The sequence below is a fragment of the Meleagris gallopavo genome, chromosome 1 (assembly GCF_000146605.3).
Source record: "Meleagris gallopavo isolate NT-WF06-2002-E0010 breed Aviagen turkey brand Nicholas breeding stock chromosome 1, Turkey_5.1, whole genome shotgun sequence".
In the NCBI taxonomy this organism is placed as follows: Eukaryota; Metazoa; Chordata; class Aves; order Galliformes; family Phasianidae; genus Meleagris; species Meleagris gallopavo.
Genome location: NC_015011.2, coordinates 162609856 through 162637769, shown reverse-complemented (window position 1 = coordinate 162637769; position 27914 = coordinate 162609856). Strand labels below are relative to the sequence as shown.

General features: G+C 36.0%; 1 protein-coding gene across 2 annotated transcripts; it reads right to left on the bottom strand.

Moving 5' to 3' along the window:
• Nucleotides 1–254: 254 nt before the first annotated feature.
• LOC104917501 (leucine-rich repeat and calponin homology domain-containing protein 1-like) lies at nucleotides 255–25241 on the bottom strand. Of its 2 annotated transcripts, XR_796914.3 has the most exons (5): nucleotides 24061–25241; nucleotides 22246–22383; nucleotides 21074–21151; nucleotides 12997–13254; nucleotides 2543–2628 (listed from the first exon to the last, which is right to left on the bottom strand). XR_796914.3 is itself a non-coding variant. In XM_010728822.3 (4 exons), the coding sequence occupies exons 1-4, from the start codon at nucleotides 24106–24108 to the stop codon at nucleotides 2515–2517; spliced, it is 378 nt and encodes a 125-aa protein (XP_010727124.1). In that variant the 5' UTR covers nucleotides 24109–24212; the 3' UTR covers nucleotides 255–2514. The 2 variants fall into 2 exon arrangements, 1 of the variants encoding a protein (XP_010727124.1); XM_010728822.3 differs by lacking the exon at nucleotides 12997–13254 and having other exon boundaries at nucleotides 255–2628; nucleotides 24061–24212.
• Between the last annotated feature and the right edge of the window lie 2673 nt (nucleotides 25242–27914).

Below are 27914 nucleotides of genomic sequence, written 5' to 3'. Positions count from 1 at the left end.
GGTAGCCATTAAGTGGTTTCTACAAATGATAGAGTTTAATTGTAACTACAGTAAAGATTTTCTATATACATTATGTTCACTGCTTATGGTATTATAGATCCACCATGCATGTTTTATTGCACATATAAATAGTGTACAAAGACTCATGAAGATCCTCTTTTTAGTCATACAGGTTAAGACTGCATAAAAAAGCCGTATTACAAAATACCTAGAGCTATTTACAGCCAACTTTGAGCAAATACTGAAAGACACTATCAGGAGGAAAACAAAATTTTAATTATGAAAAACCAAGATTTGTCAAAATAATAATTACAAAGCTTCATGTTGCCATATATACATTGTAAAAAAATACTCAGGAAACCTGCATTTTTATCCCTCGAGATGCAGAAATCAATATTCCTATTTTATAATCAATCTTTGAATGCTTTTTAAAATGTGATAAACTCTACCTCAAAAACCTATTTTTCTTTACATTGCTCGTGCTTTTTGACAAAACAGATATTTGTGCAGCTCTGTAAAATATTAAAATACATTTTAATTTAGCGGTAAAGTGCACAGTACATTTGATAGGAAACAATATGCTATAGCTGCCAATCCAAATTACCATTTTAAGTCGCCGTTCCCTCTATAACATAAATGCTTTTGCTTTGGTTGAAGTAACTGCTATCCCATGCATACTGTGTGTGTGTCTGTAGGCCCACTCTAACAAGTTGCTCTCAGTACAGACGTTGGCAGTCCGTGGTGTTGCAACGCACAGCCTGCATTCAAATACTGCACTATAGACTGAAAGTCTGCTATTGGAGCACAGCTGTTTTGAACTGCAGCATCAGTGCAAACACGCAGGTAACTTAGCCTAGGTGTGCAGTAGTGACAAGTATGCATCGTGCCTTCAGAAAGTCCTTATACAACAGTTTTCTCCACGTTCTCTTCCTGTTTGTTCTCCCACCACATCGCCTCATTTCCATCATGGTGCATATTTCCAACCACAGCCCCTGTGCAGCACAGAGCTGGCGGCTCAGCTCACCTTCCCCCACACGCAGCTCTCCTACCCTGCCCACCCAACTCACACTTGCAGCCTCTGTCCAAGCTACGGAAAGTGGAAGTTCCAGACACTGTGATAATAACTGCGCTGGGACTTCTGGATCTAAAGATGATGCTTTCAGAATAAATTATGCTCCTGAAAAATCTTTTCAAAAAACGTAAAGTAGTGCTAAGAAAGAGAAGCTTCTATCCTATTGCTGACGTGAATGTTTGTAGGATCGGACCTCCAGTCCCACTACAGAACGTTGTGCTCGATTCAGGGGGAACCCAATGACCTCATTGAACGGTGGAGGCTGCGGGGAGAAGCACTGCAGCCAGCAGCTGGAAGGTCAGATGTAAGACTGCCCTTGGCAATATTAACGATTTTATCTCCTCTTGAAGGAATTAATTAATGAAGAAAAAATTTTTGGCTACCTGTTAGCATTTCTTGTGCTCTGTTCTATTTGTTCCGTAGTGCCGTAGTCTTTAAAAGAAAATCAAGTTACAGTGCAAAAATCATATTTCAAGACACACGATCCTAATGCACATCGTTCATTTTGTTGTGGCAAAAGTTAAATGTCTTGTGCATAGTAAAATAAGCAATCAAAAATATTCACATTTATTTTTCAAGTTTACGTCTTTCCTATTTTAAACATCTATATACAAGTCATGGGTGTGCTCTGCTTCAGCCAATTGCATCAAGTGTGTGTGGGTGTGGGTTGGGGGGAAAAGTGCTGCTGGAATGTAGGAAATAAACGGAATGCAGACAAACTTTCATCGATGTTCCACACATTGAAAATTAAAGAATGCCATTCCAGCTAGCTGTTCTTTGAACTGAAGCACCTACTTGGTTTGCTTTTGCTCTTAGGAGTTAGAAAATACAATGTATGGAGATCTAGAGCTACTGCACCCCTAGTAGAATAAAAAATAACTAAATATTTATATTAAAATAAAGTGTTTAACCACAAAAAAAGCAGTAATAAAATACAGTTTCCTAATTTACATTTTGCATCCAAAGGATGAATAACAACTCACTAATAAATAACATTTATATAAATATTTTTGTGTCTGGATATTTTTAAAAGGCAATAGCCCGAAACAACTGCAGAAAAACCTGATGTGGCAGAAGTCTGACTTACTCTCCCTCCCTCCAAAAATGATTATGAGGATTCTTAGTTTAATAATACGAAGGTATCTTGCTGCAAGACAGCTGTGTACTCCACACATTTTTACGTGGCAGAGGTGGCTGTTCCAGTAAGTACTGTACAAAGCAAGCTAGAAAAGCAGTGAGGCCCCAATTTGCTCTATAAAATGTTTTCTTTTAGTCTCTGGTTTGTAGTTGGATGCACGTGTACAGTCTCAAAGATGATTTTAAAATCAGAAGTATCAGAATACTCTTGGAGCACTGTTTTTTTTCAATGCAGTCTGTAAAGACGGGCAGTGATTTGATTCTTTGATGGCACAGTGGAGCTGGTAACAGCAGAGAGAGTAGTTTCACGTGAATAAAGCTTGTTTCACTGTGGTTACATCTAGCAATGCTTGAACTGTTATGCTCACTTTTACCAAGCCCTTTTCTTCTAGGATGTGATGTGGTAGGCAGAGCTTCTCCTAGAAAAAGACAAACAAAGGATAAAGATCAGGTTACTCAGTACTCGTTGCAAACCCTCGCTTCACACGAACACCCAACAAGCAGGAACCGTTTTCTGTCTGCAGTTCAAAAGAACTTCCCAGGTTTTGACAAAGTCTCTCAATTTGGTTCTCATTAGATCTACGAATTAGCGTGAAATCTGTTCATGCTCTGGGCCTACCAGGAAAGCAGCGTGTTTGGTGGTCATTACAGAATGTGAACATCTTAACTGAGAGTGAAGGCTGCCAGGTACACGCTGAGCTTTTGCTTATGAGGTGAGATAATGAAGCATCTGGCCATTATTTGAGGATGGAAGGCTGGATTTTATCAGTCAAAAGAAGTTTTGCTGCTGAGCTGTAGGAGGGTAGGTCTTGGTCCCAGGACGTGAACCTTGAAGTCATCCATTAGCATTTGCAGAAAAGTGTGTGTAATGGTGTGCATTCAACAGATGGAGCAATTTGTTCTGAGTAATTAGATGTTTATTTTAAAATGTCCAGGAATCACCTTCATTTACCATCAGGACACAGCAGTTGTGGCCAGGATAAAACCTACTAGCTGTCCACACAGGCTATTCTATCAGCAGGCAGTCAAATAATACATACTTCATCTCCTACAGGTAAAAGGAAATCCCACAGTGAATAACTGCAGAAAGGCTTGTGTGGAGAGGCAGCTTTGTCATGACTGGCTCCATCTTAAAGTTTTTAACATAACTGGGTGTTCATGTTAATGAAATATACGAGATTATGAAATCAGGCACCAGGTTCGTAATAAATGACTACACCACAAACCATAATTACAACTCTGAGACTCATTGTCACAACATGGAAGCCAAAAGTGTAAATGGGATGACAAAAACACAGAGAAAAATAAAGTAGTATTAAACACAAACATGTGGATACAACATCTGGCTCATGAAGCCCCTCCCTAAGCTGTATGTTAGGCCACTTTGATTTTGAAAAATCAACACGTGATCTACTCTGTTCTTTCTCTAGCATCAACACATGACCATCAGCAGAGTCATATACTGATTTTTTGGTTTTACAAATGTAGGGTTGTTTTAATATTCTCAGTACCTAATCTTTTAGCTGTTCAATAAACTTCTAGTTTCTAAAATTATGGATCCATCTGAGATTACACTGTGATTGCCTGCCTGTCTTCTACTGAGTATTTTCACTTCTGGTGACGTGAAAGATGTCAGCTAAGAGTCTCTTATTTTATCTCTATATAATCTATGATCATCTGTTCCATTTCCCATTATGTACACTACAGATATCTCCAATTTAGACATCACTCATCTCTTCAACATCTCTTCTCATGATCTCCTTCATGCACGACCAACACTTGGCTTTCTTAACCTTTTGTCAATTTCATTGCAACCCATTCAAAAGAGAATCTGAAAATATTACCAACTCACTTTTCACTTCCATTCCAAGACACAACACGGTAACTGTGACGACGTGTGAGGCACCCAACTGATGACCATTCTGAGGTGAGGAAAACTGATCACCCACTACCACAATATCAGCCCAACTCCATTTCACAGCAGTTCTTCTTCATCTCACACGTACTGAAAACTGAAACCACTTTGCCCTGGACTGTGCTGTGACCACAACAAAATCTCAAAGGGAGATCCATCAACAAAGATTTTTCTTCCTCTAAGAGGAAAAATTCCACAGTAATTGCTAATAAACCCTTCATCAAGAAGAGGGTTTCATTTGAGCCCTCTCCAAACTGCATCCATGTTTAGTTTGAGACAGATCTGTTCCAACTCCTGGCTGTTGGGCAGCTTAAGACAGCCTACTTAAGAGACAAAATTGCAAAATTTATTTATTAACTACAGTACCTGAAAAGAGTCATTTATTTTTTTTTTCCCCACAACTGTGACATCTGCTACTAATAACTAATTTATTTGTATTTTATGCTCACTTTTAAATTTATGTTTTCTGTATGTTCCAGGCTTTGGGTTTTTTTTTAATGTTCAAAATTCATCTTTTTTTGTTGCTGGTTTTTTTTTTTGTTGTTGTTGTTTGTTTGTTTGTTCGTCTGTTTTTCCCTTAAAATGTTCATGGGTTAAGGTTCACTGTATCTTGGGGCACATCAAAAGAAGCATGGCAAGCAGGCTGAAGGGCTGGCCTCTTCTCTCATGAGGCTCCACCTGCAGTACTCCAGTGAGCTCCAGGGCCCTCAACATAAGAAGGACATGGAGCTGTTGGAGCAGGTCGGGAGGAGGCCCACAAAGATGATCAGAGGGCTGGAGCACCTCGCCTATGAAGACAGGTTAAGGGAGTTGGGCTTGCTCAGCCAGGGGAAGAGAAGGCTCCGGGGAGACCTCATAGTGCCCTTCCAGTAGCTAAGGGGAGTGTACAGGAAAGATGAGGAGCAACTTTTTACAAGGATACGTAGAGATGGAACAAGGAGTAATGACTTTAAAACTAAAAGTGGGTAGATTTAGATTGGATATAAGGAAGATTTTTTTCATGATGAGAGCAGCAAGACAGTGGCACAGGCTACCCAGAGAAGCTGTGTATGCTCCATCCCTGGAGGTGCTCAAGGCCAGGTTGGATGGGGCCCTGGGCAGCTTCAGCTGCTGGGTGGCACTGCTCATGGCAGGGGGTTGGGGCCAGATGGTCTTTAAAGCCCCTTCTACCAAAATAATTTTGTGATTCTACAATGGTAGCCTAAAATACCAAGCAAATACTTTCTGTACATACAGACCAAAGAAACAATGTCAGAGAGATTAATTTTATAAGAGTTTGGCTAAGTAGGTCTGCAATAGATAGATAAAATTTATTTATCTACATGGAAGATGCAGCACTCTTCTGGGGCTAAACTTCCTAAATGCTGGGTTAACACATACATTGATTAGGTTGAGCTTTTGGATTTGGACTTAAATTACCAACCTTCTATTACCATGCTCCTCTTTGATGGAGCTATTTGTCCTGTCAGCACAAAGGAATGCTCCTATCATGCACTAATTTTCTAATTAATCATTCAGATTCCTATTCCAAACTTTCACTAAATTGATCACTTAAATCGAGAAACTGATTCTGCAGTTCATTCATGCTCACCCTTCCGTGACTGAGATACTGCAAACTTGCAAACTCTCAGAGAAGGTTCTCACCTTCTATTCCTCTGGAAGAAGGTATTTTGTCTGGAGAACTACATAAAGATATTTTAAGACAATATTTTCAGTATGCAAACTCCTAAACTGAAACCTAGCTGGAGTAACTACAGAAGAAGGTAGAAATAATGATATCAAATAAAAGGTAAAATAGATTTCTACTTCAACTGTATAAATTTACTAAAAATATTTTGCCAATCTAATGTCTCAGTATAAAGTTCTAAGAAAAGCCTAAGATACTCTGGCTCTGATAATTTTCAAAAAATATTTATCATTTATTGAGAATACAAGTGACACGTGGAATGAAAAGTTATTCTCTCTGCTTTTAGACTTTCAAGTGCCTAAGCACACCAGAGTCAGATTTCAGATTTGGTGGCACACAGCATGCCAGTATTTCATTAGTTTTCCTCTCTAGCTAAAAGGCATTCATATTTAATATCTGCTGAATCAGGCAACAGTTTAGTGTTACAAGGCTGAAGGACAGGGATTTAATCCAAAAACCCAGAACTAATACAACTTACCTTGCTAGTTATTTATGTTTGAGAATATTCTACATTTATCTACTGAAGCCAATTTTGCTGTAAAAAACAGAGTTAAGGACGTTTCCTTCAGAAAAAAGAAATTCTAAATTTGCCATTTTTTGATACCTTGCAGCATTCTAACAGTTATTCTTTCATCTGTCATTCTTTCGCATCAGAAACAGACTTCTTGTTTTGTAATCAATTATATACATATTTTAACTAAAAGCATGAAAGGAGTTCATGCCTCGCTTCATATTAAAAACAACCAAAAAAACCCCACAATCTGATCCAACAGAGATGTTCCTCCTTTAACAGAGAATGCATCATCTTTGTCTTTTAAATACACTGTAGTAATCCAGTTTGCATAAAAACAACCTCCCTCCCTCTGCCGTATTTACAAGGCATACACTCAAGGGAAACTACTTATAAAGGTCTACAAACAACTAGAACTGCATGACTATGCCCTAAGAGTCAGAAGATTCAGGACATGTTACTTTTTATATTATCCATCATTCTGCGTTAGTTCTTGAAAGATGTACAAATGACAGCCTTTCCTTTTCTAGGAAGAAGATGGAGTTCAGTTTATACTGTATAATTCTGCAGTTATTTAAGCGTGTTGCTATGATGAGCTTTCCAAACCTCTCAGTGAAAACTTATACCATCCACTTCTGAAGAACTACATCTTTGTCATTAATTAGTTTGCTTGTCTGAGCACTAACCACTATCTTCAGAACTTTGCAAACAGCTTTCACCAACTCTGCCTCACTTATCTTTTAAATCACAAGCTTATCATATTTAACTTTTCTCAGAGAAGTATCGAATCTTACTAAGGATGAAATTCATGTAATGAATTCAACTTTCTGCATAACAACGACACTGGGTCAAGATCCCAGTTGTCTGAGACCTTGTACTCAACCACTGTCCCTGTGGCGTGGCATGTTTCCCATGCTTTCTTCTCTCTTATCCTTCACAGTGATACCTTCAACCACTGGAAGCCACTGATGATAGAACTCTCAAAACTTGTCATTCTGAGAAAATAAACCAGTAAAACTCACCCATGTCTCCAAGGATTTTACATGACTCATCTTCACTCATCTCCCACTACCTTTGAAAAGATTTCAGCCTATTTTACAGTAGCACTGAACTTCAATACAGAAAATGAATCACCTTTCCTAAAAATGCCCTCGTTGAAACCATTCCTGAACAAAGCCAGAAAGGCAAAAGAATTTGCTACTAATCCTCAGTTTAAAAATGCTTAGAAACGATCACAGAGAAAAAGGCTCATAGTCAATCCACTCTCTTCTGTCTAGTATAAAACGTAGACCCAAATTTTTGGTACAAATTTTCTCACTACAAGCACAGAAAAGCTTCTTTATTTTCTACAGATACATAACCACTTTAAATAGACACTTTCAAACTCCTAAGAAGCAAAAGAGCAAGCTCATCAAAAGATGAAAAACAACAAACCATCCAAACAGAAAAGGAGGCAGCAGTCAGGTTGAGGCACAAAGCAACACCAAAAGACAGCGCAACGAGCATACCCACAACCATACAAGTGTATGTGTGCTGACAAGGCAATTTTCTACTCCTGGAACAAAACTTCTGATTTAAGTAGGGTAAAATTGAAACGGGAATATGCAAAGAATACACTACAGAGTACGTGACTCTTTACACATACCCATCTATTTTCTTTGACATCAGATCCTTGAAAGTCAAGCAACTGTCTGAATTGGATAATGCCAGGGCAAACAGTTGACAACTCAGACAGAGCAGTTCATTATCAAGAAAGTAATTGCTGCTGTTATGTCAGAAGGGCAAGTAGTGAACTGTTTATACTATGATAACAAATATCCCTGAGCCCTGATGTTAGCAAAAACAGAAATAGAGAAATGGAATCCTACAAATTTGGCAAGAGACATTCTGTTCTTCCTCAGATGTGTAGAATATGTAATTCAGATCAACAGGTAAAAATAAAATACTCATAAAATAATGAAATATTGGAATGTGTAGTTTCTCCAAGTATGCTTTTTTTCTTTTTAAATAAAAATAACTCCATGCAATGCTCATTATTTCATGCTTGAAGCCAACTGCTCTGAAATGGAAAGTTGCTGAAAGCCTTACATTTAAGCAAACCTGTCAAAACATAAGTCTTGAATTTCTGTTAGATGAAGGCATATGGATGCCCCATCCCTGAAGGCATTCAAGGCCAGGCTGGATGTGGCTCTGGGCAGCCTGGTCTGGTTGTTGGTGACCCTGCATATAGCAGGGGGGTTGAAATGAGATGATCATTGTGGTCCTTTTCAACCCAGGCCATTCTGATTCTATGATTCTATAAATATGAAATTATATAATTGTAAATATATTTTCATTAACGTCTCACTGATGTCTGTATATGCCCAAATGTCCTGAAGTTACCATTTGAAACACAACAGAAAAGACCAGAAGATCAAAAAGCACAGTAATCCAGGCTGCAGGTATATTTCACCAAGTTTTTCTTTTAATTTCCAAAGGAAAGATTAGTACGTTTTGTTGAATCATACACTTGTGACCAGATTCAAAAACGCAAATAAACCAACAACCCGGGACTTCATTACTATAGCTGCAATTCTGTAGTTAGAATTATAGCCAATGAGATATCTAAATATGTGCATCTTCTGAACATGCAATAAATTGCTAATATTTACAAAACTGCATTTGCAGATGATGGCTTTGGACCCTTTTACAAATTCTGGCCTTCAGCCACACAATTTTAAGGTAGACAATATATTTTGCCAAAATGCCTCATAGCTTTGTTCTAACACATTAAGAAAACATTGACCTGAATCTGGAGGGAACAGAAAACTCTAGAAGTTTACTAAAGACAGACACACATTAAACAGTAAGAGAAAATGTATACTTACAGGGGAGATACCAGTTATATCATAACCATATACATTAAAATCTAAGAGATGAAGTGAAGGAATGAGAATGTTTTGTATCATCCAAGTAGAATGGATCATTACCTGATTTTTTTTATATTGCTCTTTTCTGCATTACATAGATTATGTGCTGGAAATGACAATGGAGCACAAAGCCTGGTCTACCACTTTTTCTAAACCTGTAGATAAGAGTGCTTTAATTTTTTGTAGTAACAGGAGTAAGATTATAAAAAGTAGTTCTTTTTGTTAAAACAATTACACAGCAATTAGAAAACTTACTGATGTCTATGGAATAGAAGACTGGACTGAATATGTATTTACTCGGGTCTAGTCAAATTCCCACTCACATTAAGTGCACACTTCCACTGAACGTGTTAGGAACATGGTAGGATCTACAAACAGATCGCGGCTGTAAAAGCTTGTTAATAGATAAGAAAAGAAAAAAGGCATTTGAACATCTACTACACTGCACTTGAACATATTTATCTTTTTGCTGGATCAAGGGAAAACAAAGCCAAATCCTCACATCAAAATCCCAGCTGTAATCCAGTGCAAAACATATTTTACCTGCATGCATATAAAATTACTCCATTAGAATTTGTATTTATTACTTTACTGCACTAAGGATGTGATGATCTCCAGAGGATCTAAAAGTAATTAATACAGTGGGTATAGTACAGATCTGAGCAGATAAACTTATGATGAAATCACAGTTTGAAAATTTCTGATGACCATGACCACTGCAAGGAAAACAAACAAACAAACACAACAGAATGGGGAAAACACAAGGTGGAATGTAATTCATGTCAGTGGTGAACGAATGTGACGTTGAACAACAGCCTAGGTTGTTTTAAAGCCCAAAGTTATCCCCTTAGTCATGCGACTGACTGTAAACATAAGCTCTATATAACAACATTTCAATACTGGGATCTCCTAAGAGGTGAAGAATCACCAGCCAGCAGAACTCCTGGTTTCCTGAATATAACACCACAGGAAGAATAGCACAGAAGTAGGACTCTGACTTTTATCAAAGAGTCCGTTAGACTAGACACCTGCTGTAGCTTCCACCTCCCTGTTTAATAGAATTATTGTCTTCAGGGAGGAAAATACTGGCATTTTTCATACCTTTACTACATTTTACAAATATTTTGAGAAACATTACTATATTCACTCTTAATGAAATGTAAGGATATATTCTACTGCCTATTTCCCTTTAAGATCTGTGTGTATTTTGAAGCGTTATCAATAACGACTAGGAAAAACACAGAAAAACAGGTAGCCTTTGTGTACAGTATATATGGCTGTGCTTGTCACAGAGCAATGGACATCTTTCACAGTCAGGTTCAAGATGGCTTCAACTCCGTAACTCCAAATATTGCTTGTAATGATACACTTTAATTGCTGTACATAGTTAAGGCTGAGAAAAGTGACAAAATGTACTCCAAGTTAAAGACAACTGTCTGCATGGTAAGCATATGTACAGTTCAGACTTTGGATAAGTTTGAGAGTCATACATCACAAGCACACAAGCAGTTGACTAAGATGACACACCTTTACAAGACTGATCTGTTATTTTTCTCACCAACCTCCTGAGCACTGTGAATAGCCATTTAATACTAGACAGCAACACAGATACAAACTACAGGACAGTAGCAAAAACTTTTGCCACTTTCTCATTCCAAAAAATGTTAAAATATACTCATGCATATGGATTGGTTCTACATAGGAAACGCACAACACAAAGCATTAACAGGAGACCTGTTTACCACACAGGGCACAGGTAAAAATCCAGCCCTACAGAAGACATCGACTTTGCCTCAAATACATACACTGGATTATAAGTAATCATACATTAATAGCTTCCGAGTGATTTATGTCACTCTCTCAGTTTCATGAAAAGCTACAACTGTTGGAACAAGACAAAACCAAGACCTTCTGAAAGAGTCAGACTCTTAACTGAGTGTCTGCTATTGGAATCACTAAGTGCACAGTTAGAAGACAGGTCTGCACAGGATGAGGGCACAAGTCCATAGCTATGCACTCAAAACAACTAGCAAAGTTCCTACAGGAATTAAGAACCTACAAGAATTAACTGAATTTGTGCCAAGTCACAGAAGCCACTAATGGAATCGTTATACATATGCACTGAAGCTGGTAGAGCTGATTTTATAAAGGGCTTAGTGTCTGTTGTCTGAAAGTAATTTTTCCAACTTACAGAACCTAACTACACACTTCACCCTTCATATGTGCACACACATACACACACACACACACTCATATTAAAGCCAAGAACACTGGAATAGAACTGCATTTAGAAGCTTTTTAATACACTTTTACAAACATCTAAGGAATTAGAGTATTTATAATGTAGCCTTAAATCATAATCATTGTACCAGAATAATCTGTAGCATACAATTTCTTATGCTAATTATCTCCTAAAAGTGAGGTGGTAATTTTTGGATATAATAGCCAGTGAGAAATAAATATATTTATTTACAGCCACAAAACTGAGATGCTTTGGTAGCTAGCTCGACACTGAACTAGAATTTCATCAGTAGCATCTAGCAGTAGTAAATATGGGTCTATACTTGAGGCTTTATAATTTTCAAGTCTCACTATGCCTATAGTCACTTTCCATTTGTGTATTTCATGTTGATAGAAAATAAAATTAGTACTTGTCTTATTCAAGTTTTACAAATAAATTAACAGAAAACAGAACTGGAAGGGAAATGGAAGTCATTCAGTCCAGTGCTCTAACCATAGGCAGAGTTCAAAGATACCAAAAGGCTTCCTGACCAGCGTGTCTAACCTTATTCTTTAAAATCTCCTAGGAAGGAAAATCTAAACTCTTCCTAGACAATCAATTTTCCTATGTACATTGTGTTTACTACACTTGTCAGACAAACAAACATTACCAGCAGTTTCACAGGTGATGAAACAGAGACAAGGTAAGTGACAAAACTTGCTTGATGTCACACATAAGAATGACAGATAAAGGAATCTAACAGTTTATTCTCAATCATATTGTGTCACACCATCTTTTGTGATCTTCATTCTAAAATATTGTAAAGTGCCTTGCATATGAGGTGTTCCTCATGCCCAGTACTAATTTACAGTCATCTTCAAGTGTTTTAAAGCAGATAAATTCTGCTTTGTGAGACAGAGGAAGAAGATTATTCCATGGAATCTGGAGGAAAACAAAATATAAGTAGGAAAATAACTACTCCAGTATGGAATTTAATCAGAACAATAGAGATGATCAATCATCTTTAAAATTACAGTGCTCTTTGTTAAACGAAAGGATTTAAAACAGAGAACTATCATTCAAATTACCGTTAAGTGCTCTTCAATATAATGCATGTTTAGATAATTGGCAGCAGCTCAGAAAATACTATCATCTGCTGAACTGCCACCTCAGTTGCTTCAATATCTGTAGCATTCTTGGATTTTCACAAATTCTTCTGAATGCCTTTCACAAAAGCGTACCTGTCTTTTCCTAGAAAGGATTGGCTCTGTTTAGCTTGATATACACCTATTCAAAAGTGGAATAAGAGTTGTTTCAATGCTTTACAACATTCAGTGTATAGTCTAGGCAACATGAACTATAAAGAGGTATGTAAGTTCTTAAACTTGAGCTGGAGTGGGGGAAAGAGATAGGACTTGCCTTCAGATCAGTTCATGATGCTAATCCCTCTCTCCCTTATTTCAAGAGATTAACAGAGATATTACAAGGAAGGGAAGCGAAGGAAAAAGGAGAATTTTGTAAGACAAAGGAAGGAAATTAAGTACCTGTAATTTGTCAGAGACAAAGCAGAAAGTTTGTGTGCACATGCGAACAGGTTATGCTGTTAGCACATTCCAGTGATAAGTTATAAACATCAAGACTACAAAAAGTATGTGGAAAAGACAAAAGCCTAATAGATCCCAGGAGCGAAAGGTAGAAGTTGATTGTGGGGGTTTCTCCCCGAGGGCGAGCAGAGTGTCAACAGTCTTTCGAATGTGACGAATATCCGACTGCAGGATGTCATACGGAGAGCAGAGGTCAGCCTATCCCGAAGGGCAGCCATTAGAACAGAAAAAAACAGTGCATAAAATTAAAAATACAAAAATATAAAGATATTGATCAATTATCACAATATTCTAGCATAAACATGTAGGAATAGTTTTTTCCTAATATTGCCTTAGTTGCTAGGCACCCCGGCTTTCTTTGGTTTCCTCTATATAATGAGGCTACAGTACTATATCAGAAAGTCAAGTTAGAAGAGCTCAGCCCTTCAAACTCTTCCAAAATTATGCCCAGAGGTGTGGGAGGGTTTATGTGATCCATTTATTCCAATGGGATCTACAACACTTTTCGCTGTATGCCTTGAATGCTTACATGAAATCAGCTGTAAAATCTCACTTATACAATAGCAGACAGTGGGTTAGAAAGCTGTTAAAAGTACAAGCAGCAGCAGCAGCATGAAATCTCAGGGAAAAAAATACTTAACTGTTAGAAGTATGTAATATTCTCTAACATAACATACAACCTAGAATCTGGTAATCAAATATCACTTTAAAATGATACCCCGAGATGAAAACTGGGAACATCATTGACTGACTATCATTAAGTTTAGTAAAGTTTCTAAGCTGAAGAATTAGACACTACATTCTTTAACTAGCATTTAGAAAATGTATTAGCAAGTTAAACTTCTATATTCTTTTTGCAAAGAACCATTGACTTCATGAAGTATCTTAAGCTAGCTATACAAAATGAAGCATTATATGCAAAAATAATACTGATACACAAAATATTTAATATTACACCAACCCAAACAACAACTTGTACTTTCAAAATGCAGCAATCTAAAATACTATACCATTTTCCAATGCAAAGGAGAATTTACTATCAATGAAAGTCAGTTTTTATGAAAGAAAATATACAGGTAAGGAAAAAGATTATGTTTAGGAGGACTGTGGTGTTTATTAACCCTTAAAATATTTTAAAAGCTTTTCTATCCTGAAAATTGATTAGTGAAAATGGAAATAAGTGAAACTTTAAAACTTTAATATTACTTAGGCCAGCTGACACATGGAAGGGGACAAACACTGCCTAGCACAAGGTTGGTATTTCTTAACAGTAATATTATTTAGAGCAATATTAAATGCTAATGCAGTTATATTTGGCTTTTGCTTTGTTTTTTAAGGATGAAACCTCAAAGATAGAACAAAACATGCCAATCTTGTTTAAAAGTGAGAGAGGTCTAGTACTGCATTCAACATCTATGTCTGTAAGCTGCTTATCAGAAAAACTAATTTCAGTTTAAACAAACAATTCATTGACCATGTAATAATGCATCGCACTCCCACTAAAGACACTAATAAGCCCAGTAAACACTGCTTTCATTCAAAATGACATATGAGACTCACTTCATATCTGCCACAAACATACTCCAAAAGAAATACCTAAGACACTTCAAACTCTTACTTCTGTAAAATCTTCAGAAACTTTAAAATGAGGTTTTTTTTGAGTTTTTGTCAGGAAGGAAAATCAAAAAAAAACCAACGATATCTGAAAACAGTCTCTACTGCAGTCAAATGAAGAAGGAAGTAATTCTGGAGTTAGGGAATGAGAGTTGGTAATAGGTTGATTTTTTATTTTTTAAAACAAAGAGTTAAGAATTTGCTACCCAGAAATTAACACACTGAGAAATATACAGGAGATGCCAAAGCATACAAAAACAGCCAACACGTGCTGAAAAAACTTCCTATGAAATTGTCATGTGGTGCTTTAGTGAAATTCAGTGATACCTGTGAAAGCCTTAGGAATTTCTGATCATTGTTGCTTATATTTGTGTCCTGCAACAATTAATAATTAGCTGTCACACTCTCACCTTAGCTAAAACATACATGCATTTTAAACTTCTGTAACGCAACTCTAGAAGTTACCATACTTTTACACATGTAGTGAAATGAGAATACCAAACTCAAATACGATATCAAGAGATAGTTAAAAAATACGTGATATTTACTTCAGTGCAACCCCCACCCAAAGGCAAACAAATAAGCAACCATCCACCCACCTCAAGCATTGTCCTTCTCATTTAAGAGACTGAAATCAACTAGTAAGAACTAAAAAGACTTACTCACTTAACCATTACATTTATGGACTGACTTGTCAAGTCCAAGATGCTACATGGTTATATCAGACAGCTGCCAAAATCATGCATGCAGAATAAACACAGAAAGAAAGGAGTGAACAACAAAAGCACAACCAGCTGTTTGTGTGCAGAAACCACTCTCATTCTACATGCTCCTGCAGTGACTGTGGAAACAGATATGCACATTTCAGAACCAACTCCCCAAGATTTTGATCCTAATAAAAAAAACAAGGGTAAGTTTTCAGAACTAGATGAAAGAATGAAGTCCGTAGTGCCTATGCACTGTACTCAAAACACAAATGAAGGAATCTCATAATTAGGATTTAAATACTGCAACTGGAATACTGAGCCACTTAAGTCTGTACTGTAGGGCAAATAGCATTCATTATCAAGCAAAGAATGAAAGGGTGGAGAAAGGTGTCCTACCTGACAGAACTTACTGTACCGCCATGGATGTCTCATGATGAAACTATGGAAAAGTAACTGATTATGTAAATTGATCAGAAGAGAAACATAAGCAGCAATGAAAACATACCTTGCATTAAAACGAGAAGTGTGATTACTAGATGAACTACCAATAGATGAGTAGAAGATAAAGCTCTAGACATTCTGGCTGATTGTTTTATTTTGCTTTGCCAATTTTAGCATACAAAACAAGCTACTGTTTTCTCCCCGATTGTTTTACTTAATCAGTAATTCCTACACTGACACAAATCAGCCATGTTGAGAAAAATTTTGGCTGACGTAGCAAAGTGGAATTGGTTTTCAGAAGAGATGAGATGCAGTAATAACCTCATCTGCAGGATTCTGAAGTCCCAAAAATGGTCACAGTGAAGTCTTTTGTAACTCGAGTCTTCATGAGGTTATTTTATATCAAAAAAGCAATTTCTTACCATCACTCCTATCCGTTCAATATGTGTAGTCCAAATAGCTGACTGAAAGCTTGGGAAACATTGCAGAAGACTCCTATTTCCACCTAAGAAATAGCTGTATGTCTTACTAAATGCTGCTCACCACTATTAACATGCTGGAACGCAGGAGCTCAGTAAATCTACTGTAATAGCCAGCTGTGAAAGTATTTATCACCATGTTTTATCAAGAGAAATTACTATTGTAATATTAATCATGATAACCCATGCCTATCTTTGCTTCAAACTACATAAGATTCATAAGCTGTGTATGTGTAAGGAAAGCCTGTCTTACTTTTTCTTAAAAGTAACTCCTCTACTTAATTTCTTTGAAGTAAAGTCGTCCCATAAAGCATTAAAAGAATCTCAAATGTCCGCACTGTTAAAATATTACACTGGTGCAAACTGCTGATTGTAAGAAATAATTTGTGTCTATGTAGAAAGAAAGATAGCTTCTCCATCTGGTTCACAAACACTGAAAGTAATTTGTTGAATTTCTTTTTTGACAAGATGTTTAGAAAGTCCTACTTCTGATACACCATACTTGTTCACTAACTGACAATTAGTAAAAATGCATACCAAAACTTGCACAATTTTTGCGTTTCAAGTAAGACTTTGCACTTACAGCTTTGTTTTTGTCTAAGTTTCACTTGTAGTAAAGCATTATTTAGCCCACCATAGCTCAGCTGCTCTTCTGCCTTGAATACAAACTTTTGTTAATATCAATGAAAGCGCCTAAGAAAATGGATTAGTACGAATGACATCTAGGAGGAATGAAAACTAATCCTAAATTATATTACTGATATGTAGATTAGAATAGTCTACTTTGCTATCAAAATAAATACAGATTCTAATGTGGAAATGGTCAAAAATGGCACTACATTTTCAGAATGTGCGTGAACAATTAGATGAGAATTTCTTCTTCTAATTAACAAATGTATATGAATACTGTCATATTGTTGTGCCTGTTGCTAGTTTTATATTACAGTAGTATTCTCCCAAATAGAGACCTCAATATTTTCATTACATTACATGTATACTCATGTTAGAGTAATTCAGACTCTCCTGATCACTTTTAATGCATCCAAGATAAGGTGTCAGTAAGAACAGAACTGCATTAGAATCGGGACTTTTGAAACTTCAGAGAACATGCTTATAAATGTGCAAAGATATAAATAAAGCTAAAAAATAGCTTTATTTTGGAATCCCAGAAAGTATGAGATGGTAGGTGCAGTACAGGTGGTCATGGTAAGCAATACAGTTGGTGTCACTAGTGGGTTCACATGACACTAACAATCCATTCCCAGCACATACAGCACATCATTCTGAAAGGACAGGCACTCCTACTTGCCACATTGCTTCCAATTGCTTATGTAATCCAGTATCAGCCAAAAATCAGGAATCTGCCATTCTACAGTTGTTAAAGAAGAGATTAGGCAATTCCACAGTTTTTAGTCAGCAGTGTAAAATACAGTTTTCTTTCATACTTTTCTTAGTAAGTAAGCTTGTAGTTCATGGGCACTGCATAATATATTGTCTTCAGGATTTCAGATGCTTATCTGCCACTACCACTTCCTCATATCAAGAACAATTTTTTGTTTCCAAAAATGATAGCTTACAAAGCTTTATGATACCTTGGAAATCAAAAAGGCCCTAGAGGAAAAAAGTGGCAAAATTGGACATATTCTACTTGCCCTACTTGCTATTCTCACTCTTTTATTAGCTGACTTGTGCAATAAGAACCATGCTATTTAGTTGCTTATTAAAGGGTCGGTCATACCCTTAAAACATCCCTCTGCACACAATGAGTGACCCATTAATCTCCTCCAGTAATTAACAGATTTGCTGTATCAGCTGGCACAAGTAATCCTAGAATCATCTACATACGTGGTCATTATACAGAGAAGCTCTCATTCCTTTATTCTGTTTTTGTGACTTTGGTCAAGATGTCAATCCCTGAAGCTCATCATGACTCACCTGGATCTGGATGCCCTAGCAGAAAAGTTTGCCAGAAAATCTTTCTGAGAGAGCAATTCTAACACAAGAATCGAATGCTAAAAACAATGGAGTCTAAGACACCATGCACATCAGCACAGTAACTACTGTTGCTGATTTCTGGATTGCTTTTTACATAATTTGATAGTATATTATTCTAAAGCTGTGGAGTTAATGAAACAGTGTGTGCTTTACTCCATTCCATAGGTAAACAACTAGACTATGACAATTTTAAATATTCAAAAAGCAAACAAAAAGTCCAGCAGTATTTTCAAGCTAATTCCTGAGAATTAAACCTAAGTATTACCAAAAAAACCTGTCAGTATTGGGATCCATCAGCAAAACATTACTCCAAATAAGATATTTTCCAGAAAAGGGGAAGGATTCACTGATTCCTTTTGCTGCACTGTTCAGAGGTAGCTAGGTGAAGCAGCAGTAAACATACCATCAGCAGCTCTTCAAAAGCTTCCTGCCAGCTGGCATACAACTTTATATTCCTTATTCCCTTCCCTCCAGCACACAGAAACATTCTGTTATCTACCACCTAGTTCTGGAACACAATGGATTTTCACAATATGTGGCAAACATATATTTGCCAATTACCAGCACTGAATCAAGTATGTCCTCAGAGTACTTACACAACTATCATAAATTTACAATTGCAAGCAGTTCACTTAGCATTTAAGTGAATTAGTTTTTCCCTCAAGAGAAGGTAATGCTTCTTTAGATTCATAAGGATGGATAGTTTATAAATCATATTGATAAGATCTGATCCTTTACTTAAGGTTCTGTGCAACAAAAAAAAGCTTTAATAAAATACTCCCCCAAAATTTCAAAAATTCTACATTAATTTTAATGCGAGTTTTAAAGCAGAGCAATAAATACATGAAAAATGCCTATTTACAGAAAACAAAGGTGCGTTTCCAGAAAGTTTATTTATAGAGATCCAGAACTGTTAACGAAAGTGAATAGTGATAGAACAAGGGGGAATGGCTTTAAACTGAGACAGGAGAGGTTCAGGTTAGATATTAGGAGGAAGTTTTTCACACAGAGGGTGGTGACGCACTGGAACAGGTTGCCCAAGGAGGTTGTGGATGCCCCATCCCTGGAGGCATTCAAGGCCAGGCTGGATGTGGCTCTGGGCAGCCTGGTCTGGTGGTTGGTGACCCTGCACATAGCAGGGGGTTGAAACTAAATGATCATTGTGGTCCTTTTCAACCCAGGCCATTCTGTGATTCTATGAATTAATTTAAAAAATATATATTGTTGTAGTTGGCTTACCTTTCAATGATAAGGGGTGCAAAGATTTCTAAAATTTTCTGTTTTACTTCTGTTTTTGAAAGAACTCTTCACAACAACTGCTCTCGGCCTTTTCTTTCCCAGGAAAAGAACCCGACATGAATTCTAATTCACTCAATAATTTGCAAGGTATCACACGACAATAGGGCAGATTAACAAACACTCCATACCTACTTTGTCCATAACCCCCAGCACTGAGATTTTGAACTTATTATTCTTCATCTTCTTTGAAACGAAATTTTAAGAAATTTTAAATAGTTCTAACATCATAAATTACCTAATGACAGCTTAGAGGCCAGCCCGTAACACTGAATTCATCACACTAATTATGAATCATTCCCTAGAGTTGTAAGGTTAAGTCTCCTCCTCAAAATTCCTACAAATAGCAAAAATGAACTGTTACTTCTGATTTCCTCCAAATGAAGTGCTAAAATGTAGATAAAATATAAATAAAACTGGAATTCTTTTCCAGTGTGAAATCTTTGCAGTATCATCTGTTCCCAAAGAGGTGGCAGAGGAGGAAGACAGTCAGAATGTCCTTCTATTCCAGCAATTGAAATATATTGAAATATATTCAATATATTATATATATATTATTTATATATTATTAATATAATATATATTATATATATATTTCAATATATTGAAATATAGGCTAAAAAGCATTCAGTCTTAATCATAGTGCCATATGTATGCAAAAAAAAAAGAGGAACTACATCATGCAATTTTCACATTTTCAATTAAAAAGACGTTGTAAACCACTTCTACATTATTTTCAGGATCCAATATTTTAAACCAATTTTTTTTAAAGCATGCTTCTAGACCACAAAAGAATCTTTGAACAATTCCCAGTGAAACTCCATAATTCACTACTTTATTTAGAAGGGCATTTTTCCTTATTAATTTGAGAACAGATTACCCAGTGAATGCTACTATCCTTAAATGGAAAGCAGAAAACACCATGCTCTGCAATTTCCCTATTTCCACAACTTATATACATATAGGACAACCTTACTCACAGGTCCATTCCATCCTTAACACACAGAATGGTTTTCTTCCCATCACTGCAGAAGTGTTTCAGTACATGAGTGTGTTATTAGTCACTTTCACAGTAAATACTATTGAGTATGTCACATGGTAAAAAAGGAAAAATCATCAGTTAAAAAGAATGAAGCCCATCTTTTAAAAGCAGTAGGTAAAAATGTAGTTACAGAAAAATCAGTAAACTTGTGCTTAATTACAGCCTTCTTATTTTCTTACCCATTTGCCATATTCCTTAGTGCAAACATAAGGCTGTGCTGGGGATAATACTAAATTACAAATTCAAGACAAAATTTGCATTCTTAAATGCTGTAGCATCAAACACTTAAATGCACTAAAGCAGCATTAAATCATACAATTTAAAAAATGGAATCAAGATATCTTTATTGTTGAAAATTGCTATTTCATAAAGCTATCCTTCAACTTTAAGAAATTCACACTTTCCATTTTCTATCATCTGGAAATGGTAGACAATTAAATTACCTCTGGTATCCCCAGCTTTCTACATGCATCCAGGAAATTTTCAACATTTCTCCTGCATTTGGCCATGCTAAGTTTAGGCTGCAGAAACAGGAAAAAAAATACATTATGGCAAAAGAAGTCAATAAATTCATTCAGTCAATAAATTTATCTTTTTTGTTACTGTACTGATGCACCATTTCCATTATATTTCTCCTGAAAACAAAGCATATAATTCTACTCAGCCTTTTTTTTTTCCTCCCACCCTCTTTATAAAAACATACAATCACAGTATGAAAGCTGTGGATACTATGTGCTTTTATTTAGTAAATCATCAACACATTTAAGTCTCTACTTATTTATCTCCAGCTTGTGAGGTTCTAAAACCTCATGCTCTGTGACAGAACACATTTATTCTTCTGGATAGAAATTAAAGTCATGACACATTTCAATGTACATTAAGGGGAACAGATCTCAGTGTAATAGCTTTCACATTTTTTCACGTTTGATGTACTCACAAATATGAAGTAGCTATACACAATTTTCATGTCTGAAGAAGAAATTTCCTGTTACTGTTTAAAATTTCTCTCTCTAGGGACTATCTTTCCAGTACTTACAGAAATATCATGTTAGTAAAAAAAGAAAAAAAAAGCAAAATAGCACCCAAATCATTATTTTACTTGTTAAATACAAGACATGAAAAAAGAGTAACTACTAAATACCCATATAAACCTAGAATTCACAATAACATAACAGGGATTTTAAAGGACTAATTTCCAAGGCTCAAGTAATTTGAAAGCTGTTTCTAGTAAGAGAATATCATCGATATAAAGCTGAAAAAAAATGAAAATGGTTTTAAAATATTTATTATTGCAGATAATAATTCAAGTCAGCAACAGAACTTCAAGATTTTACACCAGGAACTCAGTTTTGTGTATTTTGGCAATGTCATACCTTCACCAAAGATTTAGCAGAAGTAATTTAAACCAAGTGACAGTAAAAGAAACTTGATTAGACCGTCTCAGAAAATGTTTTTTCTTAACATCTGTCTTCTTGGAAACTCATTTTGTGTTACAATTTATGTAACCAAGTATCATTTCACATTAAATGAGTAAGTTTTGTGAGGGATCTTTTCTTTTTTTCAAACAACCCTCCCTTACAGAAGCAAAGAAAAACACAAGAAACCTTCAACTTACTACTGCTGGTGAAGGTACATGAATACTTCCTACTGACCGAGGTCGAATGTGATTTACTAAATGGCAGAGAACTACACCATCCATGAGAGCAGACCCCAAGTCCTCAGGCAAACATATCTTTAGTCTTGTTTCAATGTTCTGCAAATAAAGATCATGTACACATCTTCAACAGAGAAACAAATAAAGAAAGAAAAAGCACATATCTTCTCCTAATTTCCCATGCTGCTGGATAAGTAAGCAGTTTTGGTTTACTGGTAATCCCATTTGTTATGTAACTAATTATTAAACAACTACAAAGCCCCTCTAGCCTATGTTGGTTGCTGAAGTAAGTAAACTTCGTTAAAGAAGTCTACCTTTCCAATGCTGCTGTCATAATTTGCATTTATTTTTATATACATACATATACATACATATATATACCCAAATAATTAGTAATGTGATTGCACTATACATGGGTGCTTTCTTCCAGCAGGACTTCCACTCAATCATAACAAACTTTATCAGCAGTACTTTGAATCAGAATTACACTGTGAGCAGAGAGTACAAGGTAATTATTCTCCAGTAATCTGAAAACTACTTATGAAGAGTTAGAGAGATGAAACGATACACGATACAAGACAAAACATTCAGATATAACACATATCCAAGAATTCTCTTTCAAGTCAAATTCCAATTAAAAAGAATCTGATATTGCAAAATAAAGTAATTTGCAGCAGATTTAGAAAAACGTTTCAAATTCTTTATGTGCAACTTTCTGCATATTTCCCATGTACCAAAGATGGTTTCTAAATCCAAAGTCAAAACAAAACCTATGATTGCACATGACATGCTCCCCCATCTGGCATTTATGAGAGAACTGGCAAGCATGCTACAAACAGTTTTATACACATTAATAAATTAAAATTTTCTTCTCTTAAAACACTGACTTGCTTGTTGGGAGACTGTTCCATAAAGTTTAGGGTGCATTTTTATGATGAGTACAGCCCATCTACAACAATTCTGTTGCCAGTTTCTAGTTCCTGCAGATTTGGAGTAATGCTGTTACATGAAGTCCTCTGTAAAATTGAACTTTTGAAAGGACTACAAGATACAATATAGCTAAATGTAGACTTGAAAGAAGCCATGCCTGAAAGTTTTCTAATAGTGAAAAGGTCTTCTTTGCCATCACTGAAAAATACACGTTTCTGTTGAATGGAATTCACAGTTTTTTATTAGAATTAATTTGAGACTTTGTTAGCAGACCAATTCTATCCTGTTTTTTGTCATCATTGAAATTGCACTTTTTCAAAATCAGCTGTACTACAGCAGCAGACTTGTTCCACTTAGCACCTCAAAACTGTTGAGTGTGCACCCTTCAAGCGACAAAAATCAACCTTACTTCCAGCATTCATTACGTGATTCAAAAAATGCCTGTATGTGTCTAACTTTCATTATGCCTTTTACTTGCCAGATTGAAGACTTCTCCAGTTGTTAGGAAATGCTTTATAGATATCATTCTCTCTCAAGTGATCACTTCATCTTTTCTGAGGAAGTTATATAAGCTGTTAATTCTACCAGCACATGGAATGCTCTTTAACTGTATATCACTCAGGCAACACACACAATAATTTCCCATTTACAAAAACCTTTTCTGAAGTACAAATATCAAATCAGAATAAAGTGCTTCAAGAATGGCCTCACCCACATTATTTACAAAAGTAATATTGTCTCATCTGTTGGGTTTTTGTTTTTTTTTTAATATTTTCCTGATTATGCAACTTTCCCAACGAAAATGAAAAATGTTAGATCAGCACAGTTCTACCAACACTTACGTACCTCACGCAGCTGTTCAACAAGCTCTCTCTCTTCTCTCATCTGCTCCATTTTCCTCCGAATTGTAAACTGTGGGTCTATTGATTCCAAATTTCTTTGTGGTCTTAAGAACACTGTGATTTTTAAGATGACAGATTTTAGTTCAAAAACCAACACTTTGAGTTATTTATTTCTAAATGAAGCAAAAGCCTTCAGCACCATCTCTGACCAAAATTTTCTCTGCCATGAGGTGGACAGTTCCGAACAGCACCAAATATTATCAATGGAGTTTTTAATGTTTTAACCATATCCTAATACTGACAGGCAGCTTCTGTCAGACAATTAAGCACTAGCATTGTACCTTAGACATTCTGATCTAACTTGACAGGGAGCATTTCATTTAAGCAGAACCCTCCTACAATATGGTGAGCTGTGTAACAAATTATGACAAGCATCCTCCTAGATTGGACACAACTGCTTACTGGATAAGGTTACATTTAAATAATCTGCCAAACAAAATAATGTGCTAGATTTCTAGAAACTTAACTTTACAGTCGTTCAGTAAGTCTGCCTACATTAAGAAGTCATATTGTGAACATAACATTGCATAAACACTCCCCAGTACTCCTTCCCATCAATCCTATGTCTGTGGACTGTATGACTTTAACAATTTAACTTATAGTTCCCTGGAATAATTATGTGAAAGCTCTGGATGTATATGCCTGCATACGCTGTCTTTTGATGAAGGACTTTTTGAATGGGTCTGAAGAACAAGAAGATGCATGCTCAATTACAGTTACACAAAATGCAACTGTCACTGTTCAGACAATTTATGTGCCAGCCTGATTATTACATCAAATGACAGTGCTTGAGAGAGAAGGATTCTGTATTATTAATTTCCTGCCTCTCTCCTGAATGCAACACAACATCCTGGGTACCAATTAACAGAGTGCAAAACCCATAAGCTTTCTTTCAACTGTTTTACAGACAGCTACCATTCAATCTTAACCTTATTAATTTAAGACAGCTAAAGATTCAGATTTCTATCCCACTGAGCCATTATTAGAGAAGATATACCCACTAAATATAATAACCTGGTTAGAGAAATTTCTCACAGACTTTGAAGTGGCCTTGGTTTTTGTGAGCTGGCTAAATTTCCTGCAAACAGTAGGTATCAGCAAAGACTCTTGCATCAATTTCAGTAACAAGCTTCTCTACTTCTCTACGGAAGTTAACTCACCAAGGACCAAATACATTACAAGCAGGTTTTCCACAATATATTTTCATGGAATATTATCCCAAGCTCAAAATAATAAGCCCCTTTGCTCTAGCAATGGCTGTTAAGATTGCACTGAGCAAAACTGATTGCCAGAAGCTAAGGAGAACACAGCCTTTCCCTGATTAGTCTCTTCCTCCTCTATTATGTAGTCAACAAGAGGATGGAAGGGAAGGAAGCCGCATCTGGGATGATTGCAGCTTGCTGAAATTGCAGAAGAAAAGAGAGGATAATCACTGAGTCAGTCGGTAACACAATAGAACAGTCTTTTATTTCCCAAAAGGGCAAATCAGCAAATTTTACCCCTACAGTAAGAAAAAAGATGAGTTAGTCAAAAATGTAGGGTAGGTGCTCATAAGTATAACCACAGTAATTCCATTGAAAATTATGGCATCTCAATTTTTATTTTGGTTGCAGTTCAATTGATAGTTTTCAAAATCAGTCCCTAAAATATGTAATGAAATAAGAAATTGAGATCTCGGTGGAGGGAAATTTCGTCTACATTCTGACAAAGAAAAATGTTAATGAAGTCCCAAACTCAGTAGAGAGATAACACATGAAATTGCATTCTCTAGCACCTAGGACTCCTGATATACAAAACAAAGTTTATGTGCGAGAAATATTTTGAAATCCCAGACAAGTTCACTGACCTGACATCTCATTTAATTTTAGGCAGGTGAAATAAGTAATAATAATCTAAGCTACTTCTCTAGCCAAAGGGAAACAGACACCATCTAAGGCAGCTCAGCCAACAGGAAGCAATTGTTGCTTGCTTATTAAAGATGGAGCTCCTGACATTGGCATAGGTTACTTACTAAAGGCACCAAGACACAATAAGTTATCATACTTGATTTCTTCCATTACTTGATTCACAGAGTCATTATTTCACTATCACTTCGGGCAACTGAAATCTGTTATTCTACCGTTAAATCAGTAAATTTAGGAAATGCCATATTAAAGGCCATTTGCTAAACAAAACTGCTTTTAATCTGAGCACTCACACATTACAGAGTTACTAATCTTTATCCTTAATCTCACTAGCATAGTGGAGGAGTTTCCTGGGAGAAGATGCAGGACAGAACTACAGACAATGCCTGCAGCATGCTACATAGCTTCACCAACGTCACCACCAAATAGCATCTGTGCATTGGCACATGAACATGGCAACTAAAATCATTTCTCGTGCCAATCTCTCAGAAATAATGTGAATAATATAACCATGCCTTGAGATGCAGCATTTTCACAACTGTAGTGGCATTTAATCTGTGCCTTTCCATAAAGGCAAACTGCCACCTTAGAATAGACTTCTGTTTACAAAGCACTCCGTGTCAGCAGATACATGCTTCCTAACATTTTGTAGAGGTATATGAATAGCTATGACTTCTGTATATATACATATCCAAACATACAGAGGCTGTTAAAAATAACTGCTGTAGCAACTGTTGTCATGAAGCATAACAATCTATAGACTTAACTAAGACATTTCAAAAGCATTACCCACTAATTTAGATAACTTTGAACACTAGCAGTTAGCAGATACATGAAAGCATGCATGGTGAAAATCAAACCATTTGAAATAACTAAAATGTTATTTAATGAAGCATATGATTATTTTTTTTTTCAGTCCTAAAGTAACTCCCGGGTTCTCAACGTGCAGAAACTCTTAACCAAGGAGTTCTATTATGCTCCAGAATAGCACTGAAATAAAATTTATTTTTCCGGATTAGGAAATCTGTAACAATTTATAGAAGATTTCTATAATAAAAAAATCTCTTGCCACATTTATAAAAAAGCAGCAATTTTAAGTAAAGACTTTTATGTTAGAAATAGTCCACTACACAACTCTAACAATTCTTTCTCCTACATATTAAATACTTAAACAAATGCTCAAAGAGTAATACCATATTTAAAAGGTATTTGAATACCACTATAGTTTTAGTAGCAGCAGCAGCATGTCAGATTCTCTATTAAAGCATCATTTAATATTTATGTCCAATTTTGAAAGTCAAATGGAGTTTTAATATGGTCTTCATTTAGTTTGGCTCTAGCTGTCCTTTGTTCAGGCCTTTGCTAAGTCAGTATGAATGTTCCAAACATAGTTCAGATTTCAAACTACAAACATCTGTTAATGAAATGCAAATATCAAACTTATTTATTCAATACTATTCATGAATGCACTAAGAGGAAAACCGAAGGCTAATCTCCTGGCTATGGGAAGCTGCAATTAGAAGAAGTTTATGAATAAAACGAAACAGGACTAACTAATTTATATTAAAAAAACTTGAAAGTATTAGTTATAAAAGTTTCAGCCACTTACTGAATTTAAAGAAAAAATTATTCTAATATAGGAGGTTTTGAAATTCTTAAGTATTGCTTGCTTCTCTGCATTACACGTGTTTTCCAGCAAGGGGAGCCCATACATCACAACATGCCTGAAGGTCTATTTCTTCCTTTTTTAGATAGTAAAACAGAATTTTTGCTTTCTGAATCCATAGTTAAGTAGTTATGAAGTTATATATTATGTAGTTTCAACAAGCTCAATGGTTAATAAACACAAAGTATGTATTTTGTATATTACAGTAAAGGAGAAATTTCCTTGTGA